We start from the raw sequence: 22,339 nt of genomic DNA, 5'->3' as shown, positions 1-22,339 counted from the left end.
TGGAAAAACATTAGTCATGTGCAGTATATGACGTTAATGGTCTCAATAAAGCTTGAAACCATGGAATGTTTTGGATATTAAACATTACATAATGATGAAATTGGACACTCTAGAGTTTGTACAACAGCAGTTATTTATGGAAGCATGGTCAGCATATTGATCTGTGGAAGACAGGTGTTAGTCTTAGTGAGGATATAGTGGGATTATATTTGCAGCCATTTTAATCCTGCAAGATTTATCGTCCTTTGCTGCATTATGCCATTTATTACCATCCTGACAGCCAGTCAGTGCAACGCTGTCTTACACACACTCATCAAATCTGTCAGTATCATTTTTCATCAGGGTTGTATTCACCCACAGATTATTAGGTCCTGCTGAGTCACATAACACAGGACAGGATGTAAAGCTTTGTGTGGTGAGTAGGGGTGTGTGTGTGTGTGTGTGTGTGTGTGTGTGTTTGTGTGAGTGTGTTGGGAGATGCTACTGAGCATCAGTTGCACAATATACACTCCTGATCAAAATCTTAAAACCAGTTGAGAAATTGCAAGAATTTACATTTTGCGCTCATGGAAACACTAGCATCAAGCATGCCTAAACGAATTTTTGCCTTTGCCATCAGGAGGTCATGACAGTGTGGATACCGGACAGAAAATGACACTGAATCCACATTTTTGCCAAGATTTGGGCTTTTAAAGGCTGTGGTCTTAAACTTTTGATCAGCTGATGAACAGCCTATTTCAGTTTAATGGTTGTTTGCAATAAATTGCTTACTCAATTTTTTTTTTTTGTCTCACTCCCATTTCTTCTTTTTGCATTTTGAAGCTCTACTTAGAACCTTCTTAAGATCCAACAGTGCAAAATGTAAATTCTTGCAATTTCTCAACTGGTCTTAATATTTTGATCAGGAGTGTACATGTACAATTCCAACAGTATTGCAACATTCAAAATGATTGTGATATTAAAAAATGTAAATAGCAATATCGCCTATTTATTAAAAAGACAATTAGCAACTTAGCAAAACATTATCAGAAAATAAAACAGTCAAATCAGTTATGTTAGAGTGAAATCAGATTTCTTGTATTTAAATTAATTTAACACTTAAAACAAATCAAAATATCTCTTGATATAAGGGTCCCTATAGGGCAAAATCACTATAAAGATCACTACATAACTTTTGCAATTTTATCATTATTACAATATTTTTTGTTGCTATAAATGTTTGGTGAAATTTTGATATTGTGATAGACCTACTGTCCATACTGACCATGCCTACTAATATACATACATGCATAACCCTAACCCTAACCCTTTATGTGATATGCAGTTAGTACTCCAAAGTACATTGTTACCTGTAACGGAACCCTGTCTGCTAAAAAATATGTTCTCACACAATTAAACTGCATTCTCAATTATGTTTCAAGCAGAATGTATTTTCTTGTTGCATTTGTTTGTAGCATATCACAAGAGCAAATGTTTTGCAAATGTTATCTAAATTACATTATGTTATCCTAACCAAGTGGTTTTTATATCTAAAACCAATCTTTCCCTAGCCTTAACCAACTGGTTTTGATGGCTAAAGGTAACGAAACTGGCTAAAATGCTGCCTGACATGCTGTACAAGATACTGTGTGTTGGTTCTAAACATATTTGTGATCCAGAAACAAACATAATCTGCAACAAAATACATTTCTCCCTAAATGTGATTAAGAATGCAATTTAGTAATTGGGAATGTAAGTTTTCAGAGAAATAGTTGGCTTATGCTATTTCAACAGTGAGTAGACTACCTTCCTTAACACAGAGTTCTCTCCTGTCTTCTGTAGCATCAACTTCCCATGATGATGTCAAAGAATTTCCATAGTGTTCTGCTGCCAACAAGGGTGTTAAAACAAAGCTTCTATCTGTATCTCTATGAAGTGTCATGATCTGTATGTGCGTCTGTGTTTGGACTGTTACAGTCATTATGACATAATATCAACTTACAAACAATCAATCAGTCAAGCTTAATGAATAGTACCTTTCATACAATTAAATGCAACACAAGTGCTTCACAAACAAGAAAAATAAAACACAGCAAAACAAAGTAGAAGCAAATAAAACATGCAATTGAAGGAAATTAAATAGACAAGTATATAACAAATAAGAATAAACAGATAAATCAGCAAATCTATACAAAATCTGAGCCATGAAAATAGGTAAATACATAAATTAATAGATAAAAACTTGGAATAATAAATCCTAAACATCTAGCATTTGCGCACCCCTTCGTAACTGAGCTCTAGAATTAGGAGCTTAGAAAAAAAATACTGTAATGTTCAACTGTAATTTATATATTTTATTTGGATTTGATTATTCACCTGTTCACCAAAGATAACAAATTCCATCATGTTTTGACTACATGTACTGAATGCTACATATCTGTATATAGTTAGAAATCACAAAATTTGAATCACAAATTTTTAGCATTTGAAATGCACCCACCTTTAATATTACCTCCACAGCCAAATAACAAAACCATTTTTATCAACTATTTCATGATATCAGGCCAATGCGTCACATTAGCATGAAGAAATACTGCCCACAAAAACTATATTCCTATTAATTTCTGCTTATAAATAAAGTAAACATCTTTACCCATTATGAAATGTTCATACCAATTATTGCCTGGCTTGATATTGCTTGCTTGAATGTAGGTTTGCATTCTACAGCCAGCACTACTAATGTTTATCAGTTATAATTAATCTGTAATTAATTAATTAATTGTAAATAATCTATGAATCACAATCATGAGGAAACAAACAATGGAATTATTGGGGAGAATAATGCACTTTCCATATTGACTGAATAACATTCATCAGCACCAATGATTGTGCATGATTAACATAATATCTACAAAATATTGTACTTAGCTCACTTTTCTGCTAAGCCTTTTCCTGAAGCAAGCAGCTGTATTTTACATCATTATTACAACAAGGAATCAGCTCAGTGCTGTTCAGATAACAGCAATCTCTTTTCGTCTATACACAGGCATGGTCTCACATTACGGGCTGTTTGACTGTTTCAAAGAGTAGATTAAAGACAGAGGATGATCAAGCGCTCATGATCAGAAGCAGGTAAACTCCAAAAAGGCCTGCCTGAGGCTATACAAGTAGATAACTGTATCCACAATTAAGGCACATCTCAAAGCAAATTTTTATCAACACTTAATTGGTAACTTGTTTTTTCACTTGCTGTGCTGTAGCCGTATCATTAATTTGTTTGTTTCATTATGGTTTCAGAATTTTAAGAAGTTGGCTGTAGTAAGTTATGAGCCTTAATGGAGTCAGCAGTAAGAGACTTTATTTTCTTATTGCTGACTGTGTTGCCATGCACTAATTTAATTCATTGGAAGTATTTTATGAAATCCCTTCCTTCACTATAGAGCTAACAAATACACATATGTGTATTTAGGTGTGTGTTTGTATATACACATTCAAAATACATAGATTCAAAACCAAATCATAACATAAAAGAATGTTCAGTGTTAGAATTAAAAAAAATTCTAACACTGAACAGCTGGTCCCTCTCTGAACCAGCTGTGATGACTCAGACACGTAGCTGGTAAAAAAAATAAATAAATAAATAAATAATAAAAAATCTTGCATATTGCACTTTTGGCTTCCCTGCAAGGCTTTAATCTACTGATTTTTTTTTTTTTTTTTTTTTTTTTTTTAACTTTCCCAATCTGAATACAAAGATGTTAATCTAAAAGCGAATGTTAATGTTATTCATTTCAGAAGTTACTTTAGCGGGTTGTTTCTATAACATTTACATGGAATAAAACATGCATTTTGCCTCAAAGGCGTCTTCATAGTTCTTCGGCAAAATGTTTAATCTTCTGCAACAACTAGAGCAAAGTACTGGGTGCTAGCCGAAATACAGACATACAACTTACACAGACAATGCATGTAGCTGCACACTGCACAAACTTATATGCTGTACCTGGACAAATGAATGCACATACTGTATACTGGTGTCATATATTTTTCAATTCTCACAGAACTGAGGCAGACACCAAGTGGATTATGCACCTGCCACACACACATACATTTGTGTAACATTTTTCTTATCTTGACTATGTAATGAAACATCAGATTGTGTATCTCTGGCAATTACAAGATGTATTAACAGTGGCAATGTCACTGATTTATTCCACAGGGGTGTAGTTGGGGCAAAGTGGGGCTGTGTGTAACTGCTGTGAGACAGAAAAAGAGTGCAGTACAGTCTTTGAGACATCAGTGGCAGTGCTGAGCAACTACTAAACAGGTTAGAGTATACAGTATGGCACTCACTGGGGCTAAATTCTATAAATTGATCGTATTGATTCCAAATATTTATCAGTAACTGAACTAATATTTCCAGTGTTATACGACCCAGTTTTTTGGGGTTTGTTTGTTTGTTTGTTTTTTGGGCTGGGCTCACCCCTTGAATTGGGTTGTGGGTTGCAGTTTACAGGTTACAGTGACAGATGAGTTGAAATTGTATGTAGGTTAGTGTGTGCATTGTGTGTGTAGATTGTGTTTCATAGACGATCTATGTATAATGAGTATTCATAATAAAGTTGGAGGGCCATGCAAATTATGGGAGTGTGCCAAAAGAAACAACAAAACCAGAGGGCGTCAGGAGATGGCCTTGAAACACAGGAGAAACCTGGAATAAACAAGCATTTTCTGTGTTTCAGTTTTCAAGAGGTGGGTAAATGGTGTTGACGTGCATTTACTCTGCACTTCACCAGAAAAATGCAGACTGCCTTGCTCTTACAGCGCCATACATACATACAAAGCAGCGTACTAGATTTAAGCACAGGTGGTGGTTTTCCTGCTTGGCATCTCTGCCTGTCGCACTTCCGACGGTGCCATTGTGCAGCTGCCAGCTGCCACTCGCCTCCTAGTGACAGAAGGGACCGTCCTGTCTTGATGCAGTGCTGTACTTTGTTCCCTGGCCTGGTAAACTGGATCCACCTCGGAGCTGTGGGTTGGTTGCCCCTGTTTGCTTCCTGCTTGCGGGACTCCAGTATCTCCGCCAGCTTGCGCAGGACTCTGTCGTGCCGCCACCTGAACCTGCCCTGCGACAGCGCTGTCTTGCAGCCAGAGAGGATGTGCTTCAGGTTTGGATTTGGGGAGTTACAGAGATGGCAGGGTTCTTCTGTGCCATACCAAGCGTACACGTTCTGAGGGCTGGGGAGTGTGTCATAGGTGGCCCTAATCATAAAGCTAAGTCTCGTTTGGGGGGTTCTCCACATATCAGCCCAAGTGATGGTCCTGTTGGTCACGGCCTCCAAAGTGGTCCTTCTGCCTTGCTGTTGCTGGCTCACCGCTGTGATCTTGTAGCTTTCCTCCTCCATTCTAGCAACTTCAGAGATTACAAGATCTCTCCTCTCCTTCTTGGTGGCTTTGGACCATTTCTTTGGCACTGCTCCCCATCCTAGGCCAGCTCTGCCTTGCTGTGTAAAGCCGACGATGTCCTGGTGCTTTAGCTGAGCTATGGCCTGGTCTACTGCTTTGGTGACATTCCATTTGCGTCCTGTGCGAACCTGGGGTTTGGCAGATTGAATAGCCGGGTCCGGTGAGTCTCTCAGCTCAAGAGGAGTCTCACCTTCTCCTTTTTGTACCCCAGGCTGATGGACTGTAGAGGGAGTTGCATGGTGTTTCTCCCGAAGAGTGCCGCGTTGGAAAGGCATCGGGGGAGGCCAAGCCATTTTCTGATGTAATTGCTGGCCTTTGCCTCCAACTTCAGGACCGTTGTCATGGTGATGTCACTCAGTTTCAACGGCCACATTATGCAGTGGTACAATGTGAACTGGTAACACCAGACCTTGAATTTCCCTGGTAGGGGGCACTGATCTATTTTGTGCAGGCCGTCCTGGAGTTGACTTTTGACAGCTACGGCCATGTTCTTATCAGAGAGGTCGGCTGTGTACAGTCTCCCGAGGCTTCTCACTGGTCTCTCCGCAAGAAAGGGGATTCTTTCGCCATCCACAATGAAACTGATGTTGTCATTTCTGGTCCCTTTCCGGATCGAAAGGCTGCGAGACTTCGATGGCTTGATCTTCATGCGGGCCCAGGCTAGTAGCTCCTCCAGCCGCTTGAGGAGTCTAGCCGTGCAAGCTGCTGTTTGGAGGAGGGTAGTGACGTCGTCCATATAGCACCGTATGGCTGTGAGTCTCTGGCCTGTCTGAGATCTGACCCCTCGAACCATCTGTCTTCCACCTATCAGGAGGATCTCAAACGCAGCCGTGAACAAGATGGGAGAGATGGAGCATCCCATTGCTATCCCCTTCTCGATCCGGTGCCAGTTGGTTGAGATATCTCGGGTTGTGTAGCAAACGTGCAGGTTGTTGAAGTAGCTCACTACTAGGCTCTGGATGTGTGCTGGTACATGGAAGAATTCAAGGGCGAACATGATGAGCTGATGGGGAACTGAGCCATAGGCGTTAGCCAGGTCCAGCCAAACTACATGCAGGTCTTCTTTGCTTCGTTTGGCTGTCTGGATTTGCTCCCAGATCATTGCCGAATGTTCCACGCAGCCAGGGAACCCTGGGAATGGGTTCTCCAAGCTGCCACCATGAGTCTCCAGAGCACCTTCAGGAGCCCTGGGCAGTTCTTAAACACCTTGTAAGGCACTCCATTTGGCCCGGGTGCTGACGCCGCTCTTGCCCGCTCCGTAGCCTGCTGGACTTCTGACCACCTGGGTGGGGATGTGTCAAATTCCGTGGAGGGCTCTGGGGGGCGGGGAACGTGGCCTGGTGATCCAAGGGGCTTTGCTCTTATGTTGTCGCTCAGCTGGTCCTTGATGTGCTGTTCCAGTTCCTGCTTGGTCGTCTGCAGCGTCCCGGACCTCTTCTCCTCCAGGAGGCTGCGAGCATACTTGAACGGGTCCCGAAAGAAGCATGTCCATGCCGTCACCCTACGGCTCCTTCGCCTCTTAATCCTCTCAGCTCTCCTGAGGTGTGCGAGTCTTTCCTTGATCTTGTTCCAAAGGTCCTTCAAGCCCTCTTTTTCCTCGGCCTCAGCTCTCCTCCACGCTTTCCTCAGGAGGCGTCGCTCTTTTACCAGCTGGAAGATTTCCCTTTCACGGCTTCCGCTTTGTTTGGGGGCAGGCATCCTCAAGGCCTTGTCTCCAAAACGGTTTCTCCCTTCCTCATGGATGAGATGGCCGATGATGTTCAGTTTGGAGGCGATGTTTCCTTTCAGGGAGTTCTGGATGGTGGTACATAAGCACTCGTCAAACCTTCTCCATACTTCCCGGTCGCTGGCCTTTGGCCACATGACTTTGGGCTTCTGGGCATATCTCTCCGGTGGTTGTGTCCCAGGCTCTGTGCTTAGGATGTTGCTCTCCTGCTGTGTGAGGTTCTCCTGGGATGGCTGCTGCTCTGTGCTTGCGGCGCTGCTCTCTTGCTGTGGGGTGTTCTGCTGCTGCTGTGGGCTCTGCTGGGGAGACTGGTGCTCCTCTCCTATTCCAACCACAATGTTGGGATCACTGGCACTGTGGTGCTCAACCTGGCTGTGACACCTCCCCGTCTGACCTGCTGACGCAGTGCGGGTGTGCGGCTGGCTGTTGCCTACGCACTTTGACTTCCCCTGATGGATGCGCAGACCGTGGTAAGTTGTTACTTTACTCCATCCACAGTAGCAACGTCTCTGGATCTTTTGGTCCTTTGTCCTTTCCATGTGGTTCGTTACCGTGTTATCCATCCTTGCTGGTCCATCTTTCATCCCACCTCTCGGAGGACCAATGGGCTGTTTTCTTCTTTCGTTGCTTGTAGTTAGTTTGGGTGTCCAGTTAGCCAATGCTACCTGTACCTGTGGAGTGGGTAACTGGCCCCTCCACCCCTGTTGCGGTCTTTCCCGCTGTCAGCCGATCTTCCCTGGCAGCCCACCAGCCTTTCCTGGATGTCAACTGCTCTGTTCACAGTAGTCACTGGCGAGCCAGGGAAACTAGATTTAAGCACAGGTGGTGGTTTTCCTGCTTGGCATCTCTGCCTGTCACACCTCCGACGGTGCCATTGTACAACTTTATTGGATATTGCCCAGTTTCTTTCTTTAAGATCTTTTCCATCAACACACTGTGTAATGAAGCAGAAATATCTTTGTTTTTTCGTGATAGGGAAGGTCTCGGGGCCACATAAATACTGTCCCATGCATTAAACCTGTGATAAAAGCAGAAATGCACACAGCCGGTTCTTTGAAACTATCCCTTTAAGACAAGCAGACAGCACTTCCTTCTTTCTGTGATGTCACACATAAGGATACGCTGCCCACTTAAACTAGCCAGCCCGCCTCCATTCCCCAGGTAACAAGGTAACAAGTTAGTGACATGTCACAGAAACGTCGTTGCGCCATAGACGGATGCAAGTAGACTAATGTTCCATTGCAGTCTTCCAAAAGAAACACACGTTAGAGACACGTAGAGACCCGCGTACTGTTGAGCACCGTTGAGCAGCATAGGTTTCAGTTACTTGCCTGTGATTGGCCAGACCATATGTCACTCAAAAAAACAGTCAGCCATCAGTGGAGTGGGGCTGATTCTCTCTTCTGATTGGCTAAATGAACCGTGCTGCCAGAGCTCTGGGAAAAGGCCAGAGAGAGGAGCTGTGAAACTATATTTAGCAGACCACAGGTACTCAAAACCACAAATACATCATGCTAGGGATATCAACAGTTAAAATAAAACCCTGCAAAAGTGTACAGCATGGGGCCTTTAAGAATACAGTTTTACAAAGTGTATTAGTTCTGTCCATGTTTTTCAGTTCACATATGTTTATCACAAAGATAGCATGAAAACAGATGTAACTAGAAAAAAGAATGGGAGGGAGTGTGGAAAGTAGCATTAGAAAGTAGTTAAAGCCACATACAGTACTAAGTGCAAAAAAGAGCACCTTTTCAGCACCTTTGTTCACAAGCACGGTGTCTGTCTTTATCTCAGTTCCAGTGGCTGTACTGAATAGAAGTTTTCAAACCCTGATTATTTATACAATTAAATAGAATCAATTTATTTTTTATATGAAATAATTACCAAGGTCCAGACCTCTGTGTCCTCATAGCTATGGTCATGAACACAACTCTGCTTCAATAAGGCTTGGGAATAGTTGTTAATCACTGGCATGTCTAAGCACAGTTAGCCCCTGCAGCAGCAGCATGAGTACATTTAAAAAGTGACTGTTCTGATGCACACATCAACGGCTTATGTGCTAACATAACAATATTGGTCAAAGGGAAAACTCCAACACACAGTGGTGTAACTTCATCACTCCGTGAGTCAGTGGGTCTGTTACTCAGTGACAGATATTTGTGGTCGTAAAACGTAAAGCCAAAACAGTGTAGATACCTGACAGAAAATGACACTGAATCCACATTTTTGCCAAGATTTGGGCTTTTAAAGGCTGTGGTCAGCCTATTTCAGTTTAATGGTTGTGTGCAATAAATTGCTTACTCAGTTTTTTTTTTTTTTTTTTTTGTGCAAAGGAAACTCATTTTGGCTGCTTGTATGCCTTGTCCTTTAGGTCATTACCCAAAGCTCATGACCATAGGTGAGGGTAGGAACGTAGATTGACTGGTAAATCAACAGCTTTGCCTTTCGGCTCAGCTCCTTCTTCACCACGACGTATCGGTACACCGACCACATCACTGCGGAGGCTGCACCGATCCGCCCGTCAATCTCACGCTCCATCCTTCACTCACTCGTGAACAAGACCCCGAGATATTTGAATTCCTCCACTTGAGGCAGGACTTCTCCACCAACCCGGAGACGGCATGCCACCCTTTTCCAGTCAAGAAACATGGCCTCGGATTTGGAGGTGCTGATTCTCATCCCAGCCGCTTCACACTCGGCTACAAACCAAGGTTCAACTCTCAAATCCTCCTCTCCGGTAACCTGGCGTAGACCCTCCCGGGTAGGCTGAGAAGTGTGATCCCCCTGTAGTTGGACCACAGCTTCAGGTCCCCCTTCTTAAAAAGAGGGACCACCACCCCAGTCTGCCACTCCAGAGGCACTCCAACCACCACGTGATGTTGCAGAGGCGTGTCAGCCAAGACAGCCCCACAACATCCAGAGACTTGAGATACTCAGGGTGGATCTCATCCACCCCTGCTGCCCTGCCACTGAGGAGCTTGCGAACCCCCCAGTGATCTCAGCCTGGGTGATGGACGATTCCACCTCTGGGTCCTCCTCTGCTTCCTCAATGGAAGACGTGACGATGGGATTGAGGAGACCCTCGAAGTATTCCTTCCACTGCCCGACAATATCCCCAGTCGAGGTCAACAGTTCACCACCTGCACTGTAAACAGTGTCGGCAGAGTACAGTTTCCCCCCTCGTAAGGCGCGGGACTGTTTGCCAGAATCTCTTCAAGGCCGACCGATAGTCTTCCTCCATGGCCTCACCGAACTCTTCCCAGCTTCGAGTTTTTGCCTCCGCCACCGCTCGAGCCGCGGCATGCCTGGCCTGCCAGTACCCGCCAGCTGCCTCAGGAGTTCTACAGGCCAACATGGACCGGTAGGACTCCTTCTTCAGCTTGACAGCATCGACAATTGAGGCCGAGAACATGGTCCATTCGGACTCAATGTCCCCAGCCTTCCTCGGGAGCTGGGAGAAGCTCTCCCGGAGGTGGGAGTTGAAGACTTCCCCAACAGAGGGTTCAGCCAGACGTTCCCAACGACCCTCACAGTACGTTTGGGCCTGCCAGGTAGGTCAAGCTTCCCCCCCGTAATATCATGACTTTATATCATCAAGTATCGAAAATATTAATTTCAAGTCAGCTAAGGTCATATCAGAACAAAGGAGTAAAATAACAAACTCTTGGATTAAATAAATCATCACATCAGCACATTGCAGCTTTTATAACTTACATCGGTGTGGTTTCAACAGACACATGGCATGGCATTTGTTTGGAACCAAGGCAAAAGGAAGAATGTCAATTTGGGCCGCCCCTTTATAGGAGGTGTCCCAGGACGTGGGCGTAGTCCCACTGAGACTGGTGCTGCAGATTTAAATGTGCAGTGTCTCCTTCCGGAGAGGAGGGGAAGTGCAGGGAATGAATGGATTTCTGACAAGTCGATCATCGACCTCCGGCCCAGGGTGTCCTGGTGCCACATGCACTTATGGACACCTCTATGCTCGAACATGGTGTTCGTTATGGACAAACTGTGACTAACACAGAAGTCCAATAACAGAACACCGCTCAGGTTCAGATCGGGGAGGCCATTCCTCCCAATCACCCCACTTCAGGTGTCACTGTCGCTGCCCACGTGGGCGTTGAAGTCCCCCAGTAGAACAATGGAGTCCCTAGTCAGAGCACTATCCAGTGCCCCTCCCAGGGACTCCAAGAAGGCTGGGTACTCTACACTGCTATTTGGCCCGTAGGCACAAATAACAGTAAGAGCCCTCTCCCCAACCCAAAGGTGCAGAGAGGCGACCCTCTCGTTCACTGGGGTGAACCTCAACACATGACAGCTAAACTGGGGGGCTATGAGCAAGCCCACACCTTCCTGCCGCCTCTCACAGAGGGCAACTCCAGAGTAGTGAAGGGTCCAGCCCCTCTCGAGGAGCTGGGTTCCAGGGCCCAAGCTGTGCGTGGAGGTGAGCCCAACTATTCCTAGCCGGTACCTCTCAACCTCCCGCACAAGCTCAGGTTCCTTCCCCCCCAGCGAGGTGACATTCCATGTCCCAATAGCCAGCTGTTGTGTCCGAGGATCGGGTCGCCCAGGCCCTCGCCTTTGACTGCTGCCCGATCCGCAAAGCACCAGCCCCTTACGGCTACCCTTGTGGGTGGTGAGCGCACAGAGGGTTGGACCCACGTCACCAGTTCAGGCTGGGCCCGGCTGGGCCCCATGGGCAAAGGCCTGGCCACCAGGCGCTCGCTCACGAGCCCCAACCCCAGGCCTGGCTCCAGGGTGGGGCCCCAGCTCCCCGGTACTGGGCGACGTCACGGTTCTCTTTTTTTTTATCTTCATAAAGGGGTTTTTGAACTGCTCTTAGTCTGGCCCATCACCTAGGACCTGTTTGCCATGGGAGACCGATAGGGTGGCAGTTTAAAGTCAGTTTTCCAACTGACTTTATATCAAAATCCAAACTGATAACAGCGAGCAGATGGTAAAAAAAAAAAAAAAAAAAAAAAAAAAACCCGACTGGTATAGAGGCAATGAGAGACGCGACACGAGTCGCATACAGCCTGTCTGCTCAAGAGCACCACATCTGTTACCAGTCAAGTTTAGCAGAAACTCTACTGACTATCAGTTATTACAAACCAAGGTAAGAGCGAGCTGAAAAAACCTGACCGGTACTGAAGAGAGATGCGACGTGAGCTGTCAGACCTGCATGAGTGAGGGAGAGGTTGTCACTGTGTGTGTGTGTGTGTGTGTATGTGTCTGTGTGTGTGTCTGTGTGTGTCTGTGTGTGTGTGAGCGGCTCAGCTGCAGTGAACTGTGTGTGTGTAGGGGAGGGGCGTTGTGTGTGACTGGCCTATCACACACCGTGGACACAGTCAGCTACCCAATGAGGAGTTTCATTCATCATGAGCACAGATATTGACTCATATTACTCGCATAATACTCGTACTCGTCAAAAGTTCTTTATCTGTACCAGATACTTGTTTCAGCCGAGTATCCGGCTCAACCCTAATGCCAACCATCCTAGCCTGGCACTTTTCCTCCACTTCTGCACGAATCTCATTCTGAACCAGCTGGCGCTTCTCCCTCCCTCCAGCTTTGTCGTAGCGTGGCTTGGGAAAGTTGCCCAGCCCTGCCCTCCCCACTGCCACATTGCCAACCAAGGTGCTGTGTCGCAGCCATGCCTCCGCTCTATCCACTGCTTCCTGTGATGTCACTTTCTTCCCGTCTTCACGAGGATTTCGGCTGTGGCAACTTAAGCATCAGAGGAATCATGGTACATCATGACTTCCCTGGCACGTGTACCCTTACCAAAAAGGAGTATACTCAAGTATACTTATAAGTATACTTTTTATGAACTAAGTATACTTTCTGTGAACTAATACTTAGGTAAGTATACTTTTCAGATTACTTTGAATGTACTATCAGGAATATACTTAACAAAAGTATACTTAGTTTATACTGACAAGTACACAGACAAAGTTTAAGTATACTCCAAGTATAACATACTTGATATACTTTGAGTTTAAGTATATTATCCAATAGTAGTTAAAACTTAGTACAAGTATATAAAAATGTTGTACCTGCTTGCAACATGGAGTGTTATTTTACTGTATTAGCTGGCTTGTTGTATAGCTATTTTACACATTGGCTGCTTTGAGGTAGTTGCCATAACACATACACTGTGAGTGAACCTGTAGTGTACTGCTTATACTTGACTACATTTACACTTAAATACTACTTTATTTACATATATACTGTTTATAGGTTCAAGGTTGCCAGTTGCCACACACAAGTACACAATGCTCAAATCAGAATTCAACTCATACTTAAAGTACCATCCAGCTTTCTTTATAAAACACATTTAAAAACAACAACACTGTGCCAAAGTGCTTTACAATAAAAAAAAAAGAAAGAAAGAAAAGAAAATACACACTGCACATGAATCATCATATTGTAGTCACGTTCATATACATTCGGCAACATACAAATGATCAACGTCATCAAGTGTTTTGATGACGTTGATCCCTTCCAAATCTTGTGTGTGGCAACTGGCAACCTTGAACCTATAAACAGTATATACATAAATATAGTAGTATTTAAGTGTAAATGTAGTCAAGTATAAGCAGTGCACTACAGGTTCACTCACAGTGTATGTGTTATGGCAAAGCAGCCAATGTGTAAAATAGCTATACAACAAGCCAGCTAATACAGTAAAATAACACTCCATGTTTCAAGCAGGTACAACATTTTTATATACTTGTACTAAGTTTTCACTACTATTGGATAATATACTTAAAGTATATCAAGTATGTTATACTTGGATTATACTTAAACTTTGTCTGTGTACTCGTCAGTATAAACTAAGTATACTTTTGTTAAGTATATTTCTGATAGTACATTCAAAGTAATCTGAAAAGTATACTTACCTAAGTATTAGTTCACAGAAAGTATACTTAGTTCATAAAAAGTATACTTATAACTATACTTGAGTATACTACTTTTTGGTAAGGGTATTCACATGAGATACCTCTATACTCAGCTATTTGGTTTAAATTAGACTGTGCCAACTCAGTGGCCTAGTGGTAGAGCGTCCGCCCTGAGACTGGGAGGTCGGGGTTTCAATCCCCGGCCGGCTCAACAAATTCAAGTATGGTTGTAGTATGCATCAAGTATAAGTAAAGTACATTGAAGGTAAAAGAGTAGTGCACTTTTAAGTTTATAAAAGTGCAAAGTAAGTAAAGCAATAGTGTACTTGAAGTACACTAATGAGTATACGAATGGTTTACTTTAACTAAAGAATAGTACAACTCAAGTACAGGAAATAGTATAATTTAAGTATACTTATATATAAGTAAAGTAACCTTGAAGTTTACCCGAGTATACTCAAAAACGGGCCAAATCAGGGTACTTTTAGTATAAGTACACTACTAGTACATAAATACAAGTATACTTGGTAAGGAAAGTATACTTGATAAAGTATACTCAAACTCCACTTAAGTATACTTGGAAAGGTAAACTAGAAGTTTACTTCTTTTTGGTAAGGGTAACCTTGAATTCCTCTGACAGGGCACTGATAGGAAGCTCCATCTTTGTGGAATGCCCCTACAGGCATAATGGCAGGTGCGCAAGATAGCAACTTTTGCGGGGGAACGCCTCTTGCGCAATGCTAAATCCCCAAATAACGGGTTCAGGGACTCTGGCGCAAGATAGGGCCCTGTGTGTCAAAATATTGCCCTGTAGATGTTACGCTTCTATAAAGTGTTATTAGTCATGTGAGTCTCTTCCGTTGTTGCATTTTCAATGAAGATTTCAGTTTCAGTCAACTCCCCATTCATTGATTATTTACACAATTTTAGCCCCAGTTTGAATATGTAAAACCATATGCAAGTTCCATATGCAAATTCCAAATCATGCTGATTTGAGAATGTAAACAAAACAAGCTGCATAGCTTGCTAGAAACTATTTAGCACAGTATACAGCCCGTATCACGAGGCAGCAAGAGATTTTGAAAAAGCATGTGGCATTCTGTGATGTTCTATCATGAATCCCAGCAGAGGGACAAGATACACCCACTTGGTTAAGTTTAGGGTTAGGGTTTGGTGAGGGCTTATTCCAAGACTGTTTTAGTTAATGGGTAGCAGGCCACTGACTTTTCTGACCAATCACAGCACTTGTGAGCATATCTTACCCAGAACTTTGGTGGGAGTCATGATAACACTTCTCTAACATATTGGGATATGTTTTTGAGCCAGAGCCTGAGAAAGTAGACCAAACATCAGGAAGTGAAGTAAAAACACCTGGATGATCTGAATTAGGGAAACAAACATAAACCTGTGATTTGCAAAGTGTGTTTCGACCTCTATGGTTTACGTGGAAGTTTGTTTTTGAACCTCAGTTTGAAAACACTTTGGAGTGAATGCAGAGATGATTTCTTTGGGTTTATCTTGCAATGTTTTAACAAACCATATTTGTTTTATCCATATTCCGTTAAGATGTATTTACAAGGTCTGTTTGGTTATGAGGTATTTCATTAAAGAAAATCAAAAGTTTAAATTTCTCTCTGTTGTTCTATGTCTGCCCCACTTTTTTGCTGCAGACTCTAAAGGATCCCACTCTTGCAGCAAGGAAGGATTTCCAACGTGAGGCTGAGCTGCTGACCAACCTCCAACATGAGCATATTGTGAAGTTCTATGGTGTGTGTGTTGATGGCGACCCTCTCATCATGGTCTTTGAGTACATGAAGCATGGAGATCTCAATAAGTTCCTCAGGTGAGTGAAACACACATATCAGGTTGCATAAGGAGGTGGTGATGAAGTGGGGAGTTGTGGGCCCATCTGAAATGAGTGATATCACTGATGGACCTCCATATTACAATAAGTTCTTAAAGGTGATTATTCACCCATTTTAAACATTTGAAATGATTATTTCTTTTACCCCTAGCTTTGCAGTGCTCAGCACAGCAGTGCTGTTAGCTATTTTGTTTTTTGTTTTTTTCATTGTTACTGAGTGCTGGATACTGGCTGGATGTTCCAAATGCTAACTGTTAGCCTCCTGCCATTGAGATGGACTTCTAACCCAGCTAACATTCTCAAAAATAACCACTTTAATTCACTCAGAGAAGGTTTCACATCACTTTACGAGTGTCGCTTTATCAAATTAAAATGCATATATGACTACAGAATGTACATTGATGATAGTTTTCCTCAAATTACTGTTTAAAACTGTATTTTTTCCTATAATAAACATCCTGAATCTCCCAGCAACTTCCACACCCTTTGGCAGTCTTGGAGGTTTCTTATCTTCTCTTTAGTTAGTTCTGAGTTCACTGGAAACTGCTATGTATAATGACCAAATAATAACTTGTAGAAATGGAGTCAATTTAAGTGGGTTTGGAAGTTAATTTTACAAACTGGGACTTGCAGACAGACAGCATCCTGACTGTACTGAACCCTGCTCCCACCCCACCATGTCGATGAGACTTTAGTGCATGCTGCTTACATTTACACTTGGTTTTGATATGCATTTAGGGTGAAAGGATCACAACTGGACAATGTAAATAGTTGCAAAGACGCATTCTGATCCAAGCACTCAAACCACTTTCCAAGGACATAGTGAACGCAGTGATATAGGAGGCATATCATATCAGGAGGCTCATCATACTGTGGATGAGTTAACAGTTAAAAAAAGAAACTCTGGTACCTTGGTCATGGTGTGATTTGAAAGGGAATGAATAGACAGTTGATCAAAAGGTTTTGGGCTGGTAATGGACAAGGAAGAAACTGTAGCCTAATGATGAGAGAGGCAGATTTGTGATATGAGGGTAAAATTATACACTGGACAGGCCATTAAAGATTGATGCCTTGTACCCTCAGCCTCATCACTATATTATTATGCCACCTACTTTACTTCTTGCCGCTGTTAGTACATAGAGACATGTAGTGAAAATAGACTGCTGCTACTTCACCCATCAACTGTAGGTGCTTGAAAGAAACAAATGGCATGCCATCACACTCTTAGAATAAATCAGCAAGAAGATGATCCCAGTAGGCCTTCGAATACAGAGAGCTCCTTCCGTCAGCCTGGACAACAAGAACTTTGAATTGAATAAGACACTGCCAGAATGAGATCTTTAATTGACTATTACCAGCAAAGATAATCCAGCTATTCTGAGAAAGATGGAAGTGATAGACCTCAACCTTAAGGCTTAAAAAAATCACCTCCAACAAAGAACAAGTTAAAAGTTTTCCCGTGATGAAAGAGATTTTAAAAAATTGTTCTGTCTACCCCAGGGTGACCAGATGAGAATGGGTGGACTTGGGGACAGGGGAGTTAGGGGTGGGTGTGGTCATGTGGCCATGGTAGACATGCCTTCCCATACAGAACATGTGCATGTCAAAATTAAACACTAAAATTTATTTATTTTTGTTCATGAACATTAAGTCAACGAATCCATCTCCTATCCTCTACTCTATCCACCCTGACCCCACTATCAAACCAGAGACGTCCTCCACAACTTAACCTAGTCACCAGGACCAAAGAAGTGCTTATAACACAGAACTTACTTTAAGACCCTACAAGCATATAGTGGGAAAAACTCACTAAAGAAAGCCCCCAGTGATACCCGGCCTACAGTACATGGAGTACAAAAAGACAGTACATGTGAGAGCAGTGTATTACGTGGCCTATAGACACTGGGTGATGGATGACCCTGTCTGAGTGAACTACTGCAGGCTGATACCTTGTTTTATGCCTTGTCACCACACTACATCCACATGCCTGTTGAATGCCTTGTGCCTTTACATTCTCGATTTGCTTCCTACAACAAACGGTACAAAAAAAATAAGACTTGAGTTGCAACACCAAATTTTGTTAATTATCGTGCCTGTGTGTGAGTAATTGATAGAACTGTGTCCATTATACCAGCCTGTTATGGAGTGATGGATGATTGAACCTGTCAGAGATACAATCTAACCATGAAAGGTATTCCATTGTAAAATAATAATAATAAAAAAAATAGTATCTAAATGGTGTCTTTCAGTGTATAATTGTGTTTTAGCTCAGTTTAATTAGATAGTGTTTGACAGGTGAGTCTAAGAATATAGATAAACACAGAACATAGATTTTATTCAACAAATGTAAACAAAAAAAATTTTAAGGCTTCAAGCTAAAAAAACTCTTCAATCAATCAATCAATGTATAATTAATTCCTATTACAATAATAATATATTTGATCAAACACACAACAGGCAGTTGTTGCAATGTAAAATGTGGGTAAATTGTACTAAACAGGCCAAACATTCAAAATCACTGGTATGGCCTTATATTATTATTATTATTATTATTATTATTATTATTATCTCTTTTTTTTATTCTTTTTTTTTATTGTTGTTGTCTAAGTATCCTTGAACAATACACTGAAGCGGCTTACTCATTGAGGTTTCTTTGTGTACTAGAGCCAGTCAAGTGCCTAAACTGTAAACTGTGATTGGTAAACTGATGAGCTGCATTATATCTACTGTGAGCCAGGAAGCCAGTCTGTGAGTGTTTATATGTGTGTGTGTGTGTGTGTGCGTGCGTGCGTGCGTGCGTGCGTGCATGTAGGGGCAATGTTTCTGTATGTCTCTCTGAGCCCCGGATGCTAATTTCAGCTCAGTAATTGTGTTTCCATTAAAGTACTGGCATCAATTCATCCAGGACACACAGCTAATTTATCCAGCGCCCACTGCCCTCTGCCCCACTGTGCAGCGCACAAACACACACATGCTCACACACAGGCACGCACGCACGCACGCACGCGCGCACATAAACTCATACATAAACACTTGCTAAGTCTTGATTACACACTTAAAACTCAGTGAAGCTGAAGAGACACACACTCACATACACAGGTTGACTTGTCTTAAGTTCAGTTAGCACAGGCCAGGAGTACACAGCAGGTTATCACGTCTTAGCTTAGATACTCTCTGCCCTATCTCTGATTCTCTGTTCTGTCTCTCTCTCTCTCTCTCGCTCTCCCTCTCTCTCTGTGTGTGTGTGTGTGTGTGTGTGTGTGTGTGTATGTGTGTGTGTGAGTGTGTGTGTGAGTGTGTGTGTGTGTGTGTATGTGTGTGTGTGTGTGTGCAGGGGCACCTGCAGAGTGAAATTGTGAGGTACGCACGAACGCAATTGTCTCTGTCACTGTCAATTTCCATATTTGTATCAATGTTCATGAGGGCATGTCCAGTGAGTCTTTTGTCGGTCATTGTGCTGCACAAATACATCTTGAGACGCCTCAATGTGCGTTTTTGCTGCATGAGCGCTCAGCAGAGGCTGTGGATACAGGTATAGTCAACAAGAGTCTTGTTGACTATGCTCGTATCCACATGCATCTGCCGGTATCCATGCGCATCTGTGCATCTCTCTCTGTCTCTCTCTCTCTCTCTCTATGCACCAGGCACACACAGGCCGATATACGGCTGCAGGCGCCAATGTGTGTGTGTGTGTGTGTGTGTGTGTGTGTGTGTGTGTGTGTGTGCGTGCGTGCGTGCGTGCGTGCGTGCGTGCGTGCGTGCGTGTGTGTATGTCTCTCTCTATCTGTCCATCTGAGTCACGCATGAGTCAGTCGTAACTGTAACGGCTGCTAACAGACACCAGAGGGGGTTGAGGATTCCTGCCCCATACATCATTACAGCAGACATTATGTGAATGAATGCTTAAGAACTAACAGAGTAATTAACACTGGAAAACTGTGCCATGAATTTCAAAAGTATATAAACCAAGACACATTTACAACATGAGCAAAAAAGCCCAAAATGAACAAATTAGAGAATTACCAAGACATTACTTATAATAAATAAATAAATAAATAAATAAATAAATAAATAAATAAAAATCAGAAAATGAGAAATAAATTAGTCAAAAATTACAAAAATTACAAGAAAAACACACACACAAAAAAAACACAAAAATGCAGGAAGAAAATTATTTGAAAATTAGCAAATTACCCAAAAACTAATTTTCATCGCTTTTAGTGTATACAAGACATGTAATGTCAAAGTGGCTGAAGCAGTAAGAGGAAGGCCTGTAGTTGGCAGCCTATCATACTAAATTCTCAAAAACTCCCCAACAGTGGGCCAAGCCGTTCAGTCACCCAAACATAAAAATATACCAAAAGGCCACAAATGCTTACCCAAAAGTGCCCAAAAGTACCCCAAAGTACTCTAAAATAGTTACCCAGAGGTACCCCAAACGCCCAAAAGTGCTCAAATAGTTACCTGAACAGTTACCCAGATGTACTCCATAGTGGGTACTGTTAGGTACATTTGGGTAACTGTTTGTACAGTTTGGGGTACTTCTGGGTAACTGAGGTCTTTGAGATACTTTTGGGTATGTCTGGATAACTGAGCACTTTCTGGCACCTTTGGGTACATCTGGTAACTGATTACTTGAGATGGTTAGTAGGATCCCTATCTAGCTGCCAAATCATCAGTGAGCCATTTACAAGTAACGGTCAAACGATGCAGGAATTTTGTCAAACTGCCAATGATTTACATGACTTTACTAAAATACCGTATTGATCTGAATATAAGACGATATTTTTTCCATTGAAAATGCCCGGAAAAAACGCCCTCGTCTTATATTGGGGGTCTAAGCAAATACACATGTATTGTACTTGCATATGTTCTGTGCTTGAATACAGTACACTTCCCCCGCTCTGGCACGGTTGGAAGGGGTGTGCTCCAGCACGGTACGGGCGTTCATGCACGAGCACATGCATGGTCACGCACGCGGCGCGCAAACGTGGATACAACGTAAATCATGCAACTTTCCTCCTGCCTCCGCAAAATCGTTTAATGCGCAGCGCGATTACCGGCGAATGGCCGCGTCGCGCAATCAATAATCAACCATGTTGTCTGTGTCGCTGTCCATGGTGCTGCTGCAACCGTGTATAAACAAAAGTTGATTTATGATGAAAGGTATATATGGCAGTCTGTGTGCACCGCGGCAGACCTGACCGGGTGGGCGCGGTGCCGACTGAGGCACCAGCCGGTATCAGGTGGGCCGGCCAGTGTGCGCCGCTACCCGCTTGAATGTAGCAGCCAGCTGACATGCCGCTCCGGCTGTCAGTTGGACGCTTTCTGAAGTTACCTCCGAAACTGTCAAGGTAAATAAACATCCCTTAACTCCTTAACCCTGGCCATGAGTGCAATGTGAGACGGTGGCGGTCTCAGAAAGAAGAGCTAAAAAATGCCCACAGCCAGAGAAGGGCTTTTCGTGGTCCAAAAACTGGTCGATTCAACGAGATTGACAGGTGGGTGTGCGATTTTGTGAATGAGAAACGTAGTGAAGGACTGCCCGTTACGAGGGCTGTGATGCAGCAGAAAGCACTTGAAGCTGCCACAGAGCTCAACATACCCCTCACTGAGTTTAAAGCTAGCATGGGCTGGTGTTGCAGAACGCAGTGGCGGATTTAAGAAATTTGGGGCCCAAGGCAAAGGCAGGCATGGGGCCCTCTGAGATGAGAGGACAACACACAAAACAGGGGCCCCGAGACACACATAATACGATAAGCATTCTGCTGGCATTTTAGCGAAAGTATTTTAATCAAAAACATAATTAATGTGCGCAAATACGTAATAACTGTATTAACCATAAGTGTATGAGGAGTTTTATGGGGCCCTCAGGAACTTGGGGCCCTAGGCAACCGCCTAGTTTTGCCTAATGGTAAGTCCGCTCCTGGCAGAATGTCCATATAAAAAGTATTTTTCCAAAAAAGGGTCTTGAAAAAGAGGGGTCGTCTTAAAATCAGGGTCGTCTTTTATTCGGGTCAATACGGTACTCATTATATGATCCCTTACTGGTGATTATGCAAAAGAACACTGTGATGTTGTGTCTATGCTAAAATATTAATGATGTGTTAAAATAATACTCAAAATTGATAAAAAGTAGAGGGTCGCATGTTAAAAACTAGCATTTCCCTGCAGGACTGCATTTCACAGTTGATGTCCTCTACAGCACTAAGGACAAAGTGATACTAGCTACAGGCTGCCAAGCGTACAAGCAGTCTCTTACACAGCAGAATGACATATAAAGCCTCCCTGAAAACCAAGCAAGAGTAGGTAATGCCAGACATTGTAAGAGATGCCAGATGATGCCAAATGCTTGATTGAAAGCAAAACAATATGGCGGCAGTCTACCAGGCTGCTAGATATAAA

General features: G+C 43.0%; 1 protein-coding gene across 1 annotated transcript in view; it reads left to right on the top strand.

Moving 5' to 3' along the window:
- ntrk3a (neurotrophic tyrosine kinase, receptor, type 3a) overlaps positions 1–22,339 on the top strand; it is a 296,155-nt gene that overhangs the window by 245,011 nt on the left and 28,805 nt on the right. Inside the window, exon 15 of the mRNA XM_030053332.1 lies at positions 15,741–15,913. Within this exon, the coding sequence (XP_029909192.1) occupies positions 15,741–15,913 (173 nt within the window). The remainder of the gene's footprint in view (positions 1–15,740; positions 15,914–22,339) is intronic.

This window comes from Myripristis murdjan, chromosome 6, assembly GCF_902150065.1.
Source record: "Myripristis murdjan chromosome 6, fMyrMur1.1, whole genome shotgun sequence".
Taxonomy (NCBI): domain Eukaryota; kingdom Metazoa; phylum Chordata; class Actinopteri; order Holocentriformes; family Holocentridae; genus Myripristis; species Myripristis murdjan.
The sequence above is the reverse complement of the archived record's forward strand: the minus strand, read 5'-3'. Positions and strand labels throughout refer to the sequence as shown.